This window comes from Barbus barbus (assembly GCF_936440315.1).
Source record: "Barbus barbus genome assembly, chromosome: 41".
NCBI classification, from domain to species: Eukaryota; Metazoa; Chordata; class Actinopteri; order Cypriniformes; family Cyprinidae; genus Barbus; species Barbus barbus.
The window spans coordinates 14,372,940-14,393,450 of record NC_136719.1 but is presented as its reverse complement, the minus strand read 5'-3'; the positions used below and the strand labels follow the sequence as shown (position 1 = coordinate 14,393,450).

Here is a 20,511-nt window from a genome sequence, read left to right as displayed (position 1 = left end):
AGACTTTAATTGCTGTTAAGTGCTAATGATTAGTGCAAGACATAAATATGCACTATGCAAATAATGGCAATGCAACTAAAGCAATGTAAAGCAGTATTCCTCTCTGACTCTTTCTAACTTTCAGGTGGCAATGTTTCAATATCCATGCAATGCAACGTTTTACCTCTTTGCACCGAAGGGTTTTGGTCTGTCCTTCCTTCCAATAGATTATGTACATCCTTAGGCAATAAGATTTATGCTCCTTCTAAAACACGCAATTTAGTCTATAATGTATCTGAGACCGAATTTATGTGGAATCCTAATGCATTAAAAATTTGATCATCACCTCAAGAGTCTCAGATGTATAGTGGTTTGTCTACCTGTATATGATACTGCGTTTTGCATCTGTCTTTAACAGGAAACAGGATATATGCGTTCTTTTTGTAAAGTGTATTTACATGTGTTTTTCCTTGCTGAAGATGAAAGGATAGGCTCGTATGCCAGAGGATTTACGGTAAGTGGCCCTCTAGAGTGCTGAGGAGACAGAGGGATGCAGTGAATGAGAGAGAGAGAGAGAGAGTGCAGAGATGCTGCAGACCCACTTCTGCCCTTGTTTTGTCTCATCCGCTTATAGAGGCACTTAGCGCATTTCCTCTTGTCTCCTCTCCTGCAGCACTTCTTTGGGGGCAGGAAATGCACTTATACTTTTATCTCAAATTTAATTTATGTGCATAATTTATTGGACGCTTATGTTCTGCAGGAGTGCCTGGACTGGAACATGGGACTGTGTTCATAGATCAGTTTTACTAAAGCTCTGAATGAGAGTTGAGCGACCTACTCTCTTCTAGCTCCACCTCAGCATTTGATTCTGGCTGTCTCTGATTATCATGCTGAAGAAGAGGAACCCTGAGGTGCTGATGGACCGGGAGGTTCTGCTGGATCTGGACTACAGCGGCGAGACTCATGGTCCAGACAGTTATGGAAGCCTGCAAAATGGGGACTTCATCCCTCCCAGATATGTGAGTGTACTGATCTGTGTTGTATGGCAGTATGTACTGATGCATACTTTACGAGATACATTTGTTCATCAAAGCAAGAGTTCTAGTTGCTGTGTCTAACTCATTGCAGAGCTGTTCGGTTGAGTGCTAAAATTGCTGTCTAATTAGCACATGACTTTGCTGATTTGACAACCTGGTGGTTTGTTATATTAATTCAGTATTTAGACATATTTATTAAGGGTTTATTAATTATATTTTTGCTAATGGGTTAAATCCTTTATTGCTTTTACCGGTTTTATTTCAATAAAACCCAGTATAGTTGTAATTTTTGTCAGATTCTCTTTTACAACAGTCAGTTCACAAATTCCCATCCTTGAATTTGATTGGCCGAGCAGAGGTCCAACTGCTAGACTTTTCACTTTATATCACTCTGCTTGTCAGTGTTTGTGCATTCTAGACGAGCCTGTCAGTCTGTGCGTTAGTGGTGGAGATTTTTCCATCGACTCTTTCTGTAGGTTACAACATTACACCAGTAGGTGGCGACAAGTGACAGCCTTTATTAATAATCATTTAGAGTCATTTAAATCATTCACTCAACCTGTTCTGTCAAAAACACTGATTCATTTAATTCTTTTCATTCATTCATTTCACATTACACAACTGTTTATCGTCATTTGATGTTATTTCCAGTCAGAACACACTTTATACTGATGGTCGATTCGCAAATAAGTCAAAATATTTGGTGCTTCCCGCAAACTACTAACCCTGATTTTCCACTCATCAACAGTTAATGGTATGTGTGAATGTTCAAAGACAATCTGAGTGATGATGCATCGCAATTGCCCGAGAAATATTTATCTGGTAATGCTGCCTTCCACATGATTTCAGCCCTGATTCTACACTCACTGACAGTCAAAGGAATAGTTCACATAAAAAAAAAAAAATTGCTGAAAATGTCAAGTACTCCAGAGTGCAGTCTGGACGATTGGGGTGGGGCGACACACCCCCAATTCCATTGGTTTATAACACGGCAAATCTTATTGGTGTAGACCCGAGCATGCGCATTCCTTTGTGTACGATTTTGTAATTGATTTGGCCATATTACAGAAATATTATGTGCTAACTAGTATTATAGGCCTATCTCCATGGTAATTTTAGTCAGATGAAGTCATTGTTTACAAATAAACTCTTGACAGCACCTCCTGGTTCTTCAGGCTGAATAGCGCTTCATTCATATTTCCTTGAGGATCGGCAGGCCATGGATCAGCACTAAATTGGGAGTTTATACGCAAAATATTTCTGTATCCACACCCTCATTGTGTGTGCCTGTTCTAATCTGTGTACGGGATGAATTTATATTCATTAACACTCGATCATTGTAGCCACATAGACCTGCATAACTATCGAATATTAAATCACTCGGAGCTGTAAATCTGTGAAATATACGTGAGCACTTTTAATGAGTAAAAGAGACCATCTCTGTGATTTTAATATTTTTTTATTTATTAAAGATATAATAACTAGCCTACTAAAAATCTAAAATCAGTGGGTCTAATATAGTACAGTGATTCCTGGTTCTTTATAAAGGATTGAGTCACAAAACCAGTCGTTTAATTTGTGCATAGCCTATATATAAAAGTATAAATAAAACTGTTACAGAGAAAATATATGAACATTTATTGCTTAAATGCACACTAATGTCTGCACAGTTTTGTTTTATTTAACTGGTTTGCACTCTAATTGCCATGTGCCTTATGCCACTTTATCTATCTCTTTCTTTATTTTTCTACAATGTCCTCATTTGTATATCTGTATAGTTGTATGTACATATGTTAAGCTGTATTTATCTGTATTTGAACGTCTACTGTCAGTGTCTTAAATGTTAACTGTATGCACCAAGGGTCTGAGCGTAATGCAATTTCAATTCTCTGTATGTATGTGCCGTACATGTGGAAGAATTGACAATAAAGCAGACTTGACTTGACTTGATGAGAGATCAAAATGAGTTGAAACAGCTGATAAAAATATTACAATAATTAACTGTGAAGCGAAAATCTACATGTTTGCAATAAATTCATCTTTAACATGTTTTATTTCCAGTTAAAATAAGAGTCCTATCCATAGTATTGCTTTCTCCAGTGAGAAAGTCATCTCATCTGAATCAGGAGAGAAATATGACCAAGCACTGTTTACAAGTGAAAACAGTTCTGAACAAATTAAAAAAATATATATATTGGTGGATTTTGATTTGACAGGACAACAGGGGATAGGCTTTTTCCACTGGTGGAAGAGTTATTGGACTACTTTGGCCAGAAGCAAAAAGTTAAAATGATGGATTTGTTTCTTACAAACATGCAGGTTTTTACTTCACAAGGCATAGTTGATGGACCAGAGTCATGCAAATTACTTGTGGATTATTTATAGGTTTTTATCAGCTGTTTGAAGTCTCATTCTAACGGCACCCATTCACTGCAGAGGATCCACTGGTGAGCAAGTGATTTAATGCTTAGTTTCTCAAAATCTGTTTCGATTAACAAATAACTCCTCTGCATCTTGGATGGTCTGAGGATGGGTACATTTTCAGAAATTTTGTGAGAACTATTCCTTTAAGGTAGTTTACCGACAAAAGCCTTAAATCGGATCGCAACGAAGACGCAGCCTGAGAGAAGCGCTGTTAGAAGTTGTGTTTTACTTGTGTTAGAAGTTACTTCTTGTCCAGGCACTTTTCGGTCTGCCATCAAACACAATCGAACCTCTACAAATGATTCAGAATGTAGCGGCACGACTGATCTTCAACGAGCCCAAAAGAGCGCATTTTACACCTCTCTTCATCTCCTTGCACTGGCTACCAGTGGCAGCTCGCATCAAGTTCAAGACACTGATGCTTGCATACAGAACTACCACAGGCTCAGCACCCTCCTACTTCCACTCACTATTACGAACCTACATCCCCTCCAGAAGTCTGAGATCTGCTAGTGAGCGATGGCTTGTGGTACCATCACAGAGAGGCTCAAAATCACTCTCCAGAACATTCTCGTTCACCATAATAATCTTATATATATATAATAATGGGAATAATCTTCCCACCCCTATCCGGAATACTGGATCCCTGTCAATCTTCAAGCAACAACTGAAAACTCATCTCTTTCGGCAGTACTTGACTTCATCCTAAACTCTTAAAAAAAAAAAAAAAAAAACTCACTCTCTCCCTCTATCTTTCTCTCCCTCCCTTACTAGCTTGTACTTATTTGAACAGTGACTGAGACTTGGTGTTACGAGCACTTCCTCTGTCTGATTGCCTCTTCAAGATGAATCGCTTTTTGTATTCCCCAATTGTATGTCGCTTTGGATAAAAGCATCTGCCAAATGACTAAATGTAAATGTAATGTGGCCCACACATGATTTTCAGCTCTGATTTTCCACTTAATACTATTTTTGCTAACACACAAAAAAAGACAGAACAACAGCTCCTTTGCTCTGTGTTGCTTAAATATATTCATGTTGTCCTAACAGTTGAATACTGCGGCTAATGATGAGGATGATGACCCCATATATGTTCATTGTGAGCAGACCTCAAGCCCACCTGTTCACCCCTCAGGCAACTACTTCAGAGACGGCCAAACAAAAATAGGTAATGGTTTGATTAAAACACTATAAATATGCCAACTGCTTTGTTGCCCAAGTAGTCAAATTCGTTCTTGCCCCAGACTTTGTGCTGGTGTGGGAGGTGAAGGTGCGTCGCAAGCGTCGAAGTCGGGGACAGTTGCAAGGAGAGGCTACAGAGGAAGCAGTAGAAGCAGCACAGGTGGAGAGCAGGTCAGAGAAAAGAAAAGCTCAGCTGGCCCGATGGAGGGACAAATTCATCCAGAACCTCCCGAGTGCTGGACTGCTGATGGAAAAGGTTAAGCTATTAGGTTAATTTTCTCAGTGCAGTGCCATTTATGGTACTTACTGTGTTGTTTCTAATAGTTTTCTCTTTATTATCAGGAGGAATCATCCAGTGTAAAAAAGACTATACACTATCTGAAGCTCCATGCTCCGTGGGATGTGTTAGTGTACTACGCTGAGGAGTTATGTCTTAGAGCACCTCTGCAGGTTAGAGCCATCTTTTCATGTTCACCTTCCCAACACAAATACTGAGAGCTTAAAATAACACTAGAATCAAGTGAAGTGAGCTCTGATATGAGTTGTATATGTTTATTGAAAGGCACAGCTGCACCCAGACTTCAATACTTCTGCTCGAGTTCTTCAGAAGCTCTGGGTGCCGAACATCATGAAAGACTCAGTCCCCAACCGTCCTGTGGACTACTACACATGTGCCTTCCGCAAGTCCAAAATGGAAAAGTTAGGCTTTTTTTTTTTCTTTTTTTCAAGAAGTGTACAAGATGATCATCTACTGTACTTGCAGAAACAGATGTGTAAATATAGCTATTTACTTTGATTTTCAGATTTCTGGGCTCTGATGACCGTGAAAATTACTTCACCAACACACAAAGACACCGCATCGTGAGTGTGCAGTAAACAGCCATGAGAAAAGCAGAATTGGGTATCACATAGATGCAATAGTGTAATAAACGATTATAAACACTAGCGTTCAAAAGTTTAGGGTTGGTAAGGTTTGTTTTTTTTTTTTTTTTTTTTTTCCAAATAAGTCTCTTTTGCTCACCAAGGCTGCATGCATTTGATCAAAATAACATTTTTATTTTTTAATATATATATTTTTAAATTTAATATATTCATATGATGGCAAAGCTGAATTTTCTGCAGCAATTTCTTCAGTGTCACATGATCCTTCAGAAATCATTTTAATATTCTGATTTGATGCTCAAGTAACATTTCTTCTTATCAATGTTGAAAACAGTTGTTGTGGCACTTAAATATTTTTGAGGAAACCTTCATACATATTTTTCAGAATTCTTTTATGAATAGAATGTGCAGCTTTTATTTAAAATATTTTGTTTTTGTAACAATGTAAAAGTCTTTATTGTGACTTGATAAATTTAATGTATCCTTGATGTATAAAAGTGTTGATTTCTTAAATCTTAGTGACTTAAAAGTTTTGAATGGTAGTGTATATGATGGAATAAGTGTATATAATAATAACTGTGCTCATCGCAGGTGTATGAAATCTTAGCAAGGACTGTGTATGGCAGGAGGAAGCGTGCAGAAGTTGGAGTCGCTCGTCTTCTGAATGAGGGGGCTTTTACGGGTGCATTCCCTCTGCATGAGGTTAGGCACAACACACCATATACTGCAATGTGCCTCAAACGTGTCTTATTAAAAGAACAGCGATGCACTTAAAACATGTATGTCTTATTAAAAGTACAACTTCATACACTGTCAGCTTTTTTTTTTTTTTTTTAAAGGGCCCATTTGAGCTCCCAGGTTGTGACATGCAGCCTGTTCAGTTGAACAAGAGGCAGGTACTGTACCACTATTGGTCCAACTGGTTAAAATGGTATAAGTACCAGCCTCTAGATCACATCCGTGAATACTTTGGAGAGAAGATTGCGCTTTATTTTGCATGGTTGGGTGAGTAGGTACCATAGATACTATTCATATTTGCATATGCATAATGCATAATACAGACACATTTTTTTATGCTTTAATATTTTATATATATTGTTTTTATATATTTGTTATCAATTTTTTTTTTTTTTTAATGCTATAGGTTTTGAAACCCATTGCCTAGGCATTGCTAATGTTGCAAACCACAAAAACAAGCACTGTCAATATATTACCAATTATAATAACCAATAATGACCAAATTCTACTGTTCACAGGATTTTACACAGCCTGGCTTTTGCCTGCTGCATTGGTTGGGACGTGCGTCTTTGTTTCGGGTATTTTGACAATGGGATCCAATACCCCAGCGTAAGTGTCTCCTATATTATCGATTACTAGTGTTTCAGCTGCTGCACTGAACTTCTTTCTGCTCTACATGACTCACACATTTAGTGCTCCTCTAAGCTATTTCGCTGCTATCAGAAATAATGTCATATCAATGGGCTTTATGACTTTTATTTGTTACTATAGCAACTGTTGACCGCATGCACTTGAAGGGCTAATAGCGATGAGTTGGAAATATTTGCTGCAGTTTATACCTCAGAATAAGCAAGCAAAATAACGAGAATCGGAGAGCAAGAGACTTTAAAGCGATACAAAATTAGAAGAACTTTATGTGCATCTAATATCCTAGAAGCATTAATTTGTATATTTTTCCTCCTTGGTCTATTGTTCTTAACATAAAACTATACTATTGTTTCTAGTAAACACACTCTTATTACATTCCTACCAAGTTTCTAATATTTTCTTCTGTTTTATCAACACAATTTCACCAGGAGAATGCACTTCAAAAACACAGGCTGTATGTTTGCTTTCATTTTAGCTCTACCATTGTTCCCTGTTTGCATTTGCCATCTACAGGAAGGAAATCTGCGAGAGTGGAGGACTTTATCTAATGTGTCCTCTGTGTGAAACCTGTAAACCCTGGAATATATCAGACATCTGTCCCATGGCCAAGGTAATCAGATGAGTCAAGTATTGTCTGTATGTGAAAGACACATGTGAAGCATTTGATATGTTTGTATACAGTAGTTTATGATTGTGTATGGAGTACATACTGACTTTATGTAAAATATACGTTGCTGTTTCAAATTTTGGGATCAGTAAGAATTTTTATGTTTTTTTAAAGAAGTTTCTTATGCTCATCAAGGCTGTATTTATTTGATCAAAAATACAGAAAAACTGTACATTTGTGAAATATCATTGCAATTTAAAATAACAGTTTTCTATTTTAATATACTTCTAATGTATTCCTGTGAAGGGTTACTCCAGTCTTCTGTGTCACATGATCCTACATAAATCATTATAAAAAGCTGATTTATAGTCCATGTTGGAAACAGTTGGGCTGTGGGACCTGTGATGTTTTTTTTCAGGATTCTTTGGAAAATAAAAAGTTAAAAAGAACAGTGTTTATTTAAAATATAAATTTTGTGTTATAAAACGCACTACTATTAAAAAGTTTGGGGTCAGTAATTTTTTCAGCAAGGATGTGTTAAATAGATAAAAAGTGATAGTAAAGACTAATATTGTTAGAAAGGATTTCTATTTTAAATAAATGCTGTTTTTAAAAACGTTTTATTCATCAAACAATCAAAGTAAAACGTATCACAGGTTCCAAAAAAAATTAAGCAGCACAACAGTTTCCACACTGATAATAAATCCGCATATTAGAATGATTTCTAAAGGATTATGTGACACTGAAGACTATAATGGCTGATGAAAATTATATTTTAAAGTGTATTAAAATAGGAAAACAATATTAGAATTGCAATTATATTTTACAATATTAGTTTTTTTGTATTTTTAATCAAACAAATACAGCCTTGATGAGTATCCATTAAAAAAAACATGAAAAATCATTCTGATCCCAAACTTTTGAATGGCAATGTAGTTGTTTTGTCATGTAATTTTTGAAATGTTGTATGGTCAATAGTGATATAAAAACATATCATGGTTAATCTCAACTCATCTTTAGGTGGGCTATCTGTTTGATCATCCCGGCACTGTCTTCTTCAGTGTGTTCATGTCTTTGTGGGCCGTCACGTTCCTGGAATACTGGAAACGCAAGAATGCCACTCTCGCTCACCACTGGGACTGCATGAATTTCCACGAAGAGGAGGTTTGATGTGTTTTTGATTATTGGATTTTTTTTTTTTCCCCTTTCACAGCAAAAAAATACAAGAAGGCACTGTCGTTATGAAACAAACATGTTAGGTATTTAGCCTCAACATTTAGAAAAATTTGGGATGTTTAGATTTTTACTCAAAAACTCGACAAAAACACGTGTGTGTGTATACAGTGGGGCAAATAAGTATTTGGTACACTGCCGATTTTTCAAGTTTTCCCACTTACAAAGAATGGAAAGATCTGTAATTTTCATGTTAGGTAAACCTCAACGGTGAGAGACAGAATATAAAAAAACATCCAGAAAATCACATTGTATGATTTTTGAATGATTAACTTCCATTTTATTGCATGAAATAAGTATTTGATACAATAGAAAAATAGAACTTAATATTTGGTACAGAAACCTTTGTTTACAATTACAGAGGTCAGACGTTTCCTGTAGTTCTTGACCAGGTTTGCACACACTGCAGCAGGGATTTTGGCCCACTCCTCCATACAGGTCTTCTCCAGATCTTTCAGGTTTTGGGGCTGTCGCTGGGCAACACAGAGTTTCAGCTCTCTCCATAGATTTTCTTTTGGTTTCAGGTCTGGAGACTGGCTAGGCCACTCCAGGACCTTGAAATGCTTCTTACGGAGCCACTCCTTAGTTGCCCTTGCTGTGTGTTTGGGGTCATTGTCATGCTGGAAGACCCAGCCACGACCCATCTTCAATGCTCTTACCGAGGGAAGGAGGTTGTTGCCCAAAATCTCACGATACATGGCCCCATCCATCCTCCCCTCAATACGGTGCAGTCGTCCTGTCCCCTTTGCAGAAAAGCACCCCCAAAGCATGATGTTTCCACCCCCATGCTTCACGGTTGGGATGGGGTTCTTGGGATTGTACTCATCCTTCTTCCTCCAAACACGGCGAGTGGAGTTTATACCAAAAAGTTCTATTTTGGTCTCATCTGACCACATGACCTTCTCCCATGCCTCCTCTGGATCATCCAGATGGTCTTTGGCAAACTTCAGATGGGCCTGGACATGTGCTGGCTTGAGCAGGGTGACCTTGCGTGCGCTGCAGGATTTTAATCCATAACGGTGTAGTGTGTTACTAATGGTAACCGTTGAGACTGGTCCCAGCTCTCTTCAGGTCATTGACCAGGTCTTTCCATGTAGTTCTAGGCTGATCCCTCACCTTTCTCAGGATCATTGATACTCCACGAGGCGAGATCTTGCATGGAGCCCCAGTCCGAGGGAGATTGACAGTCATCTTGAATTTCTTCCATTTTCTAATAATTGCGCCAACAGTTGTTGCCTTCTCACCAAGCTGTTTGCCTATTGTCCTGTAGCCCATCCCAGCCTTGTGCAGGTCTACAATTTTGTCCCTAGTGTCCTTAGACAGCTCATTGGTCTTGCCCATAGTGGAGAGGTTGGAGTCTGATTGATTGAGTGTGTGAACAGGTGTCTTTTATACAGGTAACAAGTTCAAACAGGTGCAATTAATACAGGTGGAGGATAGGAGGGCTTCTTAAAGACAAACTAACAGGTCTGTGAGAGCCAGAATTCTTGCTGGTTGGTAGGTGATCAAATACTTATTTCATGCAATAAAATGGAAGTTAATTATTTAAAAATCATACAATGTGATTTTCTGGATTTTTTAGATTCTGCCTCTCACAGTTGAGGTGTACCTACGATGAAAATTACAGATCTCTCCATTCTTTGTAAGTGGGAAAACTTGAAAAATCGGCATCAAATACTTATTTGACCCACTGTATGTGTATGTATAATTAGATTCAACTTTATTGTCACTGTGCAGAGTACAAGTACAGAGCCAATGAAATGCAGTTAGCATCTAACCAGAAGTGCAAATAACAGGTTTATAAATAGATATAAAAAAAATGTGTATATACATTGTTTTATGACATATAGTGCAAGTTATGAGGTTGATGGGGAGAGACTAGCTCAGTGCAAATGACTGTACATACGATTTAGGTTGCAAGGAATATAAACAGAAGGTGCATTATAAAGAGAGGTATGTAAGTAGCATATGTATGGCCAATGACCTTCACGGCATCCGGAGGTAGAAATGTGCAAGGGAATGTGCAAATAGCAGGAAATAAAAAACATTGTGAGTGAGGAGTGCAGACAGGTTCATCTATTATATATATATATTATTTAAAAAAATTATTTCTAGCATTGTGGGTTTTAATAGATTGACTATGTATATCAGAAATGGTAAAAATAGCTTCTTATTTTTTTTTTAATGAACAGGAACCACCACGTCCTGAGTTTGTTGCCATGGCCCCTGCAATGGAGGAAAACCCAGTGACAGGAGTAAAGGAACCCTACTTTCCAGAAAAAGCCCGGATTTCACGCATGCTGACTGGCTCTATGGTCATTGTTATAATGGTGAGACCCACTGGAGTTGTCAGAGTTTTAATGGGTCTACAAAATTTGAATTGGCCAGTTAGAAGAGAGAGATGTCATAATTGTCACCCGTAATTGTTTCTCTTTCTCTCACCTTGTTTTCCCAGCTGTGTGTAGTGATGATCTTCTTGGTCACAGTGATCATATACCGTAGTATAGTGAGTGTAATGATGTTTGAAACTGGGAGTTCTGTTCTGCGTACTCAGGTAGGCACCCCATCGATCTGCATTAAATTAAAGTATGAGCTAACTTACCATGCTGCACCATTTCATTTATCTCCTCCGCACCTGCAGTAGCTCTTGAACTCTGAATCCATTCTGCGCGCACATTTTTTTTCCAGGCTGGGAATATTGCCAATATCTCCAGCAGTTTGGTGAACCTGGCTTTGATCTTGCTGATGGGGCAGGTCTACACAGCCCTGGCAGAACAGCTCACTAAATGGGGTAGGCTTTCTGCACACATCAGTTCCCATGCCCAGGGCTTTAAATCAAATCAGACCAGTGTTGCCATTTTGTGTGGTTCAGGCTTGCTTTGAGAATCAGTACGCCATTGGGACTCTAGTCCTTAGTCCTACTTTCTGTGGCAGTTTCAATAAAGCTTTGAGACACATACATGCCATCAAATAAGTCTAATTTCTTGTTTCCCCAAATAAAGCTCTTCCTGAAACATTTTTCCCTACAGAAATGCACAGAACACAGACACAATATGAAGATGCCTTTACATTCAAAGTCTTCATCTTCCAGTTTGTCAACTTTTATTCGTCGCCCTTCTATGTAGCCTTCTTCAAGGGCAGGTAACCTTTTAAATTAGCCTACCAGAACAAAGCAATCTTTTGTGCCATAATTTTCCAGAACAAAGCTTTCAGTGCACTTTTATTGCAGATTTGTGGGCTATCCTGGTCATTATGGCACACTGTTTGGGATGCGGAATGAGGATGTGAGTGCTTTGCCTGCAGTTTTATGATTACATATAATCAGTTTTTATTTTATTTTATCATATTTTATTTCAGACAACTATATTTTGTAAAAAGATAGCAAATCAGAGTCATGAATTCCAGACAGCCTTGTAATAAAGGCAAAACATCCACAATAGGTTGCACTGTATTTGTTGCTTTTTCAAAACAGAAGTAGTTTTCCATTTGGAAAGACATTTGGTGTCAGTAATATTTCTTTTTTAAGAAAATAATACCTTTATTCAGCAAGGCATTAAATAGCGCAAAAGTTACAGTAATTTCCAATGAATATTTTTATTTGTTTATTTGAACTTTCAATTCATCTTCAGCATTGATAATAACAAGAAATGTTTCTTGAGCATCAAATCAGCCTTTGAGAATAATTTCTGAAGGATCATGTGACACTGAAACCTGAAGTAATGGCTGCTGAAAATTCAGCCCTGAATCACAGGAATAAATTACATTTAAAATATATTAAAATAGAAAACAGGTGTTTAATATTTTAATAGTTTTTTGTTTATTTAATTGTTCTAACTAAATAAATGTAGCCTCTGTAAGCATAAGAGATTTATTAAAAAAAATATTAATGATTGTGCATGTGTGGTTGCAGTGCGGACCTGGAGGTTGTCTGATAGAACTGGCTGAGCAGCTCTGCATCATCATGGTGGGAAAACAACTTATCAACAACGTTCAGGAGTTTGTCATCCCGTACGTTTCTCCCTCAGAGCCTGACTAGTCATATTTTTTGGAGCTGCAAATAAAAGCTTATTATATTGTAGAGGAAACCACACTAGAAGACTCCTTGAGTCTCAGCACTGCAGAATCAAAATGATTTGATTTGGTCCTCTGAGAAAAGCAAGTCAGCAGTGTAGGTCAGTGCTGCAGGGTTGGCGCAGCAATCTTCTGTGGAGGTGGATGTGTGGGTCAGGCTTAGCCTACATTATGGAGAACATATTGAATAATTAATAAACATTCTAATGAACATTCTTAAACTGCAAAAGCATGTCTGTGAGGGTTAGATTTACGGGTAGAGGATTGAAAATATAATTTTATTTATACAACAATAGAAGTCAGTATAAGTCCCTACAATCATAGATGGGCTCATCATGCAGCAGTGCGAGAATAAAAATGTGTAAATGTGAGCAAGAATAGCTGTTTTTACTGATTGATTTTGTATATTGATTCATTTGCAGATATCACTGTAGGGTGCAATGAGCAGACAGATGACTGTATCACTGCCAATACTGCAGCATGTCTCTCCTCTAAGGCTGCTGTTCTAGCAGTTTAGCAGAATAAATGTCACACAGGAAAAGCTTTTAGCACTCCCTTATCAATTATTCATCACCGGAGTCAAACTCAGGCAATACCGGATCTTCCAAATGAGCACAGTTCTATTTTAGACCTAGAAATAACCTCAGAAGAGCAATCATCAACTGAACACCGTGCCTATTGCTTTGGTTGTCTCATTCTTTCCCTCTTTCTGCTTTTCAGTAAAATAAAGGCTTGGAGACAGAAACGGGCCTTATCATCTGTCAAAAAGGCCCAGAAGGCAGAGGAGCCCAAGCGCTGGGAGCAGGACTATGAGTTGATTCCATGTGAGGGGCTTTTTGACGAGTATCTGGAGATTGGTAAGATGATAATATTTCACTTTTTAATGAGACTTTTGTTGCAAGTTTCTGTCAAAAAATGTGTAGCTACTGACACTGGAATATCATGGACCTTATTTCTTGAGGGGCACCAGTGGCAGTCCTGGTTCACTTGGTGTACTAGACAAGATAAGACATGACAAATAAAAAACTTTTCTAACAGCCAAGATCGTTATATAAGAGTAAGTACACTACCAGTCAAAAGTTTGGTGTTAGTAACCCAAAACTTCTCAACAGCAGTATTTATAATACGGAACTGCTTGTCATAGTCATTTCTGCTAATGTAGCATATTTTTACCTAAAGTAATCATGCAACTTATTATAAACTTTAAATTGATGTTACATTTCTGTACAGATGCTCTTGCTATGCTTGTAATGAACTTACAATATTTGATCTTCATTGCTGCCAGTCCTGCAGTTTGGCTTCATCACCATTTTTGTGGCGGCCTTTCCTCTGGCTCCTCTCTTCGCTCTGCTGAATAACTGGGTGGAAGTTAGGCTGGATGCTTATAAGTTTGTGTGTGAATACCGGAGACCTGTGGCAGAGCGAGCCCAGCACATCGGTGTGTGGTTCATCATACTGGAGGCTCTGTCTCATGTGTCTGTCATAGTCAATGTGAGTGCCTACAAAAACGAGTAATATTTTTCAAATTTTCTGAAATTTTGCAGTAAAAAATACTCCATTGTTAATAGTGATGTGCTCACACAAATATGAAGCCGCTTTCTCATGGTCAGCACGATAAATTCACATAACCAAATTGAAAGCAAAATAAGCATGGGGAATGTTTTCACAAGTACTCTTGATCGGGCAGATTCTAACTAAAATAACTTTAAAATAATAAAATTTCACAGAGTTGCAGTTAATGTCTGCACATTTAGTGTGATATTGGTCATTTTTGGTTTGTGACATACATAAATGACTTGTCTTGTTACATTACATTAATCCAACATTATTTTGAACATCTTGCAAGGTTTCAGATTTGCTCGTGATTTTTTATTTTTTTATAATTTTTTTTCCCCACAGGCTTTCCTCATTGCATTTACCTCAGATTTTCTGCCTCGCCTGTTGTACCAGTACAAGTTTAACAATGACCTGCATGGATATGTCAACTTCACGCTGGCTTACTCTCCACCCAGTTATAACTACTCCAGTCATACTGTGTGCAGGTAACATTGCTAATGCTGTTTTATAGTGCAAGAAATCTGAATATATCAGTTTTGCAATGTAAACTTGCAAAAAAATAAATTTTCTGTTATTTCAGGATTTAAAAAAAATAAAATAATCTGGATTTATTGTATTTTGTATTATTGTATTAATCTTGTTTCTCAGGAGTTTCCTGGCTGTTGGACAGTTTTGCAGTAGAGGGGAAAATTGTTAATCAAAGCAGTGAACTGTAAAATTGTAGCTGTCAGCACTGTTCGATTTTCTTCTCTTGTGGTCATTTTTTTTTATTTTCTTGTTTTCAGATATAAAGCATTTCGGGATGAAAATGGAAAATATACGCTGGTGTATTGGGAGCTTCTGGCTGTAAGACTGGGATTTATCATTGCCTTTGAGGTGATCATTGATCTTCCTCCTGCAAACCACATCAGTCATATTCTTCCTTTAAATTGGTCTGTACTGGGAAGTCAACATGAAATCAAAATGAACCCTATTTACTCTGGTAGATAATGTCAACTTTTCATTAAAGTTCCAGCCTTTATTTTTTAATTAAATAAACAGAAATGATATTGTACAAACACATTTGACAGTAAAGAGCATCTCACACACACAAGGAAAAAAGATACATAAACTAGTTGAAATAATGTATATAATATTATTAAATAGATTTAAAAAAAAATAGTAAATAAAAAAATACATTAGTAAATGAACGAACAAATCAAATATAATGGAAAGCATTGATAAGTGAAGTGGATAAAAGTGCTTTAAGCCATATAAATATCACCAAAATCTTTCTTATATTTATATCAGATCTTTATATATCAAGAATCTATCCATTTTTCATTATTACTGAAATAAAGAGATTTAAAAAATCAGTCTGTGACCTAAAAATGTGAGTAGGATTTCTGAATATTATGTTCTACCCAGAAATATCTCGCATTATGATGCGTTGCTGATGGCAATTTACGCTTTCTATATAATGACCTGATTGTTTACAGTCTCTTTATTATTATCTAATAATTATTTCTGTTCTCTGGTCATCTTAATAAAGTGTGTGTACTCCTCAGCATGTGGTGTTCGTCGTCCTGCGTGTCATTGACTGGATGGTTCCCGACATCCCTGAGTCCTTGGAGCTGAGGATCAAGCGGGAGCGTTACCTCGCTAAGGAGGCTTTGGCTGATAACCAGGAGGCCCTGCTGGTGAGTAGCTTTAGGTGATGTTAGTGCACATAGTGACGTCCACACCTTCCAGTGCCCACTCACCGTGAGCCATGCTTGTTCTTATTACCACTCACACCAGAGAACTCTCAGACTGAGGCTGCGTCCGAAAGCTTAGGCAGCTGACCTGATGCTTCACTGCCTGATAGGTACCTCACAAAATTAATTTCAGACCGACTTCTCAGAACAGTTTATTTATCTACAACAAAAGAGAGAGAACTTGATTTGGTGAGCAAATATTCATTTACTTCAATACTAATTTGGTCAAAACCTACATTTACGCACAAACTGACCACCAATCACAACTTTTGGACACCATTTTTATTTTTTAGCTCAGGTGTCATAGAATTGAATGCACAGCAAAGGATGCATCTATGCTGCCTTCAAAAATCAGATGAAGCCATATCTGGAAACAAGTGAAGCTAACATTGGATTCAGACACACCTTGATGCCTCCGTACTTCAGAATGCATTCTTTTGTTTTCAGATGCAGCCTGAGATTTTATTACTGAGGAATATTAACAAGTCTTCATGTTGTTCGACCTAGAGCAGAGCCTCAGCGGTTGGCCTTGTGTCATGACCAAAAAAGCAGAAAAGGCTTTGAAATATACACTACCGTTCAAATATTTTTAATTTAGCAATTTTTGCTAAATTTTGCAACAGAAAACAGGTGTTTCGTATTGTACTAATATTTCACAATGTTACTGTTTTACTGTATTTTTGAACAAATAAATGCAGCCTTGATGAGAATAAGAGACGTCTTTCAAAAACATTAACATATCTTAACAATCCCAAAATTTTAAATTCACTCATTTAAATAAATGTAATGATAAATTGAATGCTATTTTCCTTTAATATCCTTGCTATTTCTTTTTATTTCTATTCATCTCCATTTTCACAAAAATATATTTTAAAAAAAGTGAAATTAATGTGTGACACAGTTCCAGCACTCTAGTAAAAGTGGAGCAAAGACCTTGGAATTACCGTTACTTTTTTACTGCCCTGGTTTATGTACTTCACATATTCTGTAGAGTAGAGGGGGGGAAAAAGATCAAAACATTTTCAACCCACTTTTCTGGAAAATATGTGTTAGGATGATGCTTCTGCTTCTTTAAGGTCAGACTGTATATTTGGCTATGTGGACTGGATTCTGAACAGTGACGTAATACAATATTCAAGGTTATGGGGAACTAAATGTAAAAGTTTAAGAGTCTGCCACTGAAATGTTTGTGCTGGTTATGGCCCTGTTGTAGGGTATATTGTTTTTAAGTTGTATTTAAAGGGTTAGTTCACCCAAAAATGAAAATTCTGTAATTAAATTACTCACCCTCATGTCGTTCCAAACCCGTAAGACCTCCGTTCATCTTCAGAACGCAAATTAAGATATTTTTGATGAACTCTGACCCTCCCATAGACAGCAAGGATACTACCACAGTTAAAGTCCAGAAACGTAGCTAGGACATCCTTAATATAATCCATGTGACATCAGCGGTTCAAACGTCACTTTACAAAGCTACGAGAATACTTTTTATGTGCAAAGAACACAAAAATAATGACTTTATTCAACAATTCGTTGTTTACGCTTTGATCTGAACGAAAACAGCGTATCCACGTGGCACCGCTGACACAGAACAGCATACGTTGTTTATGTTCAGTGGATACTCTCCAAAATGGCACCAGGGTGATGCGGAGGAGACGAATTGTTGAATAAAATCTTTTTGTTTTCGTTGCACATAAAAAGTATTCTCGTAGCTTCGTAAAATTACTTTTGAATCGCTGATGTAACATGGATTATTTTAACGATGTCCTAGCTACGTTTCTGGACTTAGTAGTAACCGTGGTAGTATCCTTGCTGTCTATCAAAAATATATTAATTTGTGTTCTGACGATGAATGGAGATCTTACGGGTTTGGAACGACATGAGGGTGAGCAAGTAGCGACAGAATTTTCATTTTCGGGTGAACTATCCCTTTAAAATTTTACTTACTTTAATAGTTTAGAAACAGACCTGTCTCTCAATAAATTAAAAATGTATAATTTAAAAATTATTAAATTTATAATTAAACATGCTTGTCATCATTTACTCAAATTGTTCTACACCTAATAGTTTCTTTGGTCTGTTGAGGACAAAAGAAGATATTCTGAAGAATGCTGGTAACCAAACAGTTGCCGGTACCCATTGACTGGAAAAAAAAAATACCATGAAACTCAGTGGCTACCATCAACCATCTGGTTACCAAAATTCTTCATAATACTTCTGTGTTCAGCAGAAGAAAGAAACTCATACAGGTTTGGTAAATTTGTGGTGAACCATCCCTTTAATAAAATTTTGTGACTAATTAAGGATGCCTCTAAACAATGTACTTTTTTTCTTCTTATTTCTCTGCTTTTCTCCTTATATGCTGGTCCTTGAAGCAAGCGAAGCGCCTCGCTACATGAGACTGACCTGCAGGGCAGGGGCTTCTCCAGAAGGGGGCATAGTCGCTAAGAAAACACTTTACACCCTTAGAAGTGATCCAAGACGGACTTGTTTTGGGGGAAAAAATGCACTTGGACTGAAACTTGGCTTGGTTTTGTGGTGGTTCATTGAGTGTGTGTGAGCATGCATTTCAAAATGTAGAGGTCTATGCCAAAATTGTACACTACCACCTCTACTTTAACAAACGGCTGTTTACATATGACTTCCTCTAGCTCCAACTATATATAAGACGTGATCACCTACACATCTCACTCTCTCTGCCTTTCCGATAAATGATATATCCTTGTTCGGATTTAGAGGGAGGACAGGGAGGTTTGCTTTTCTACATTAATACTAAAGTATATATTTGTACTACTGACAAAATGAAAATTGTGGAAGACATTAAGAAGCCTATTCTACATTGTGCTAGTGTGAAATGCTTCTCTGAATAATACCTTAATATATTTGCATTTGTCATGTCTATCTCTGGGCTGTTTAAGGAATTATGTTTTAAAATAAAGCTAGTTTCAATAACCGTTCAAAAACCAATGAAGTGTTTACATGCTGGAGGACAGGATTTAAAAGGATAGTTCAGCCAGAAGTTAAAAACGCACGTCATTGCAAATAAATATGACTTCCTTTGTTCCGTGGAACTCAAAAGGAAATGTGTTGACTAATGTTAACACTAGTCTCTTTTGAATAATGAAAGTTGATGATGATCAGGGACTGTCAAGCTTCAAATAAGCACTGGAAAAAAAAAAGATAAGTGGTCCATAAGACTTGTGCATTATATTCCTTATCTTTTGAATAGGGCTGCATTATTTGGGCAAAAAATGCAATTGCAATTTATTTCTGATTTAAAAAAAAAAAATTAATGAAATAATTGCAAACTTTTAATAATAATAATAATTGCAACCTTTAAAAAAAAAAAAAAAAAAAAAAAAAAACTCAAGGTTTGCTGTGCTTGTGTGTAGAACTGCACAATTTGGCAAAAAGATTATAAAAAATAAGCAATTATCAATATGACCATGTCTTAAACTGCCTTATGAGCGCTTCTCATTACAGATTTGGAAAGATGGTTGGCACAAGTTGCGATCCTAAATGCAAGAGTTTGTGTAGATCAGAATTTCCTGCACTAGAATTACTGAATCATGAGCTGCTCAGTGATGTGCTTCACTTTGAAATGCATAGTGCATATATTTATTTAGTAGCTTTTTTTAATTGTGCAGTCCTACTCCTTATAGGTTGTGTAATGTAATGTAAATCACGAGTCACTGAAAATTTTGTGGCCGCTGTTTTGTGGTCACCATTCACTTTCATTGTATGGAAAACAGCAGCTTGACCATTCTTCCAAACATCTCCATTATTATCCCATAGAAGAAAAAAAGGTTAAGTTTGGAATAATATAAGGTGGAATAATATAAGGCAGAGTAAATGGTCACAGAATGTGATTTTTGGCCATACTACCCTTTTTAATTCCTATAGTTACGCCTGTCCTGTCGAACAATGGCTAATTGTGCAAAAATGGTTCGCTTGAACAAGAATGAAAATGATATGCTTGAACAAGTTAGAAAGGTGAACAAGACAACACTAATGCTTAGCCATTGAAGTTCTGTGTTCCAGAGCCGAGAGCCAATGCCAGCTGGCAAATGCTTCAGATCCTTAATCTTTGGTTAACACGTCCATATAGGCAACTTCTGCCCCACTTTTCAGCTCTACTTTCTGCAGAAGATCTCTGGTTCTCACATTCCATTTAATTTGATCAAACCGTCAAGCTTTTTGAGAGCAACCTGCCCTTATGACTTCCACTAATTTTTTGCTGGAATGGATCAAGCAACTCTGATTTATTAAAGTCAGAAGCAGACAGGTGTTCTGATAATGATTTGTCTTTAACCCCACCCACTCAAAAAATGAAAAAATAATCTCCATCGCCCCAGGCTCTTTGACTTCTCTCTCTCTCTCCTCCTCTACTTCATTTTTTTGATTGTTATGATTGCTG

The 20,511-nt window shown here is 37.2% G+C and overlaps 1 protein-coding gene across 1 annotated transcript; it reads left to right on the top strand.

The window, feature by feature from the left end:
• Positions 1–866: 866 nt before the first annotated feature.
• On the top strand, positions 867–19,432 carry LOC306860118 (anoctamin-7-like; the record flags this gene model as incomplete). The annotated part of the gene is made up of 23 exons (XM_079401658.1): positions 867–998; positions 4,491–4,608; positions 4,685–4,878; positions 4,965–5,072; positions 5,185–5,321; positions 5,426–5,483; positions 6,096–6,206; positions 6,344–6,509; positions 6,761–6,851; positions 7,404–7,500; positions 8,518–8,661; positions 10,923–11,060; positions 11,186–11,284; positions 11,419–11,521; positions 11,760–11,871; positions 11,960–12,014; positions 12,641–12,738; positions 13,522–13,658; positions 14,087–14,292; positions 14,701–14,843; positions 15,144–15,234; positions 15,906–16,037; positions 18,470–19,432. 23 exons carry the CDS (start codon positions 867–869, stop codon positions 18,491–18,493), a joined length of 2,694 nt encoding a protein of 897 aa, XP_079257784.1. The 3' UTR covers positions 18,494–19,432.
• Positions 19,433–20,511: the final 1,079 nt, after the last annotated feature.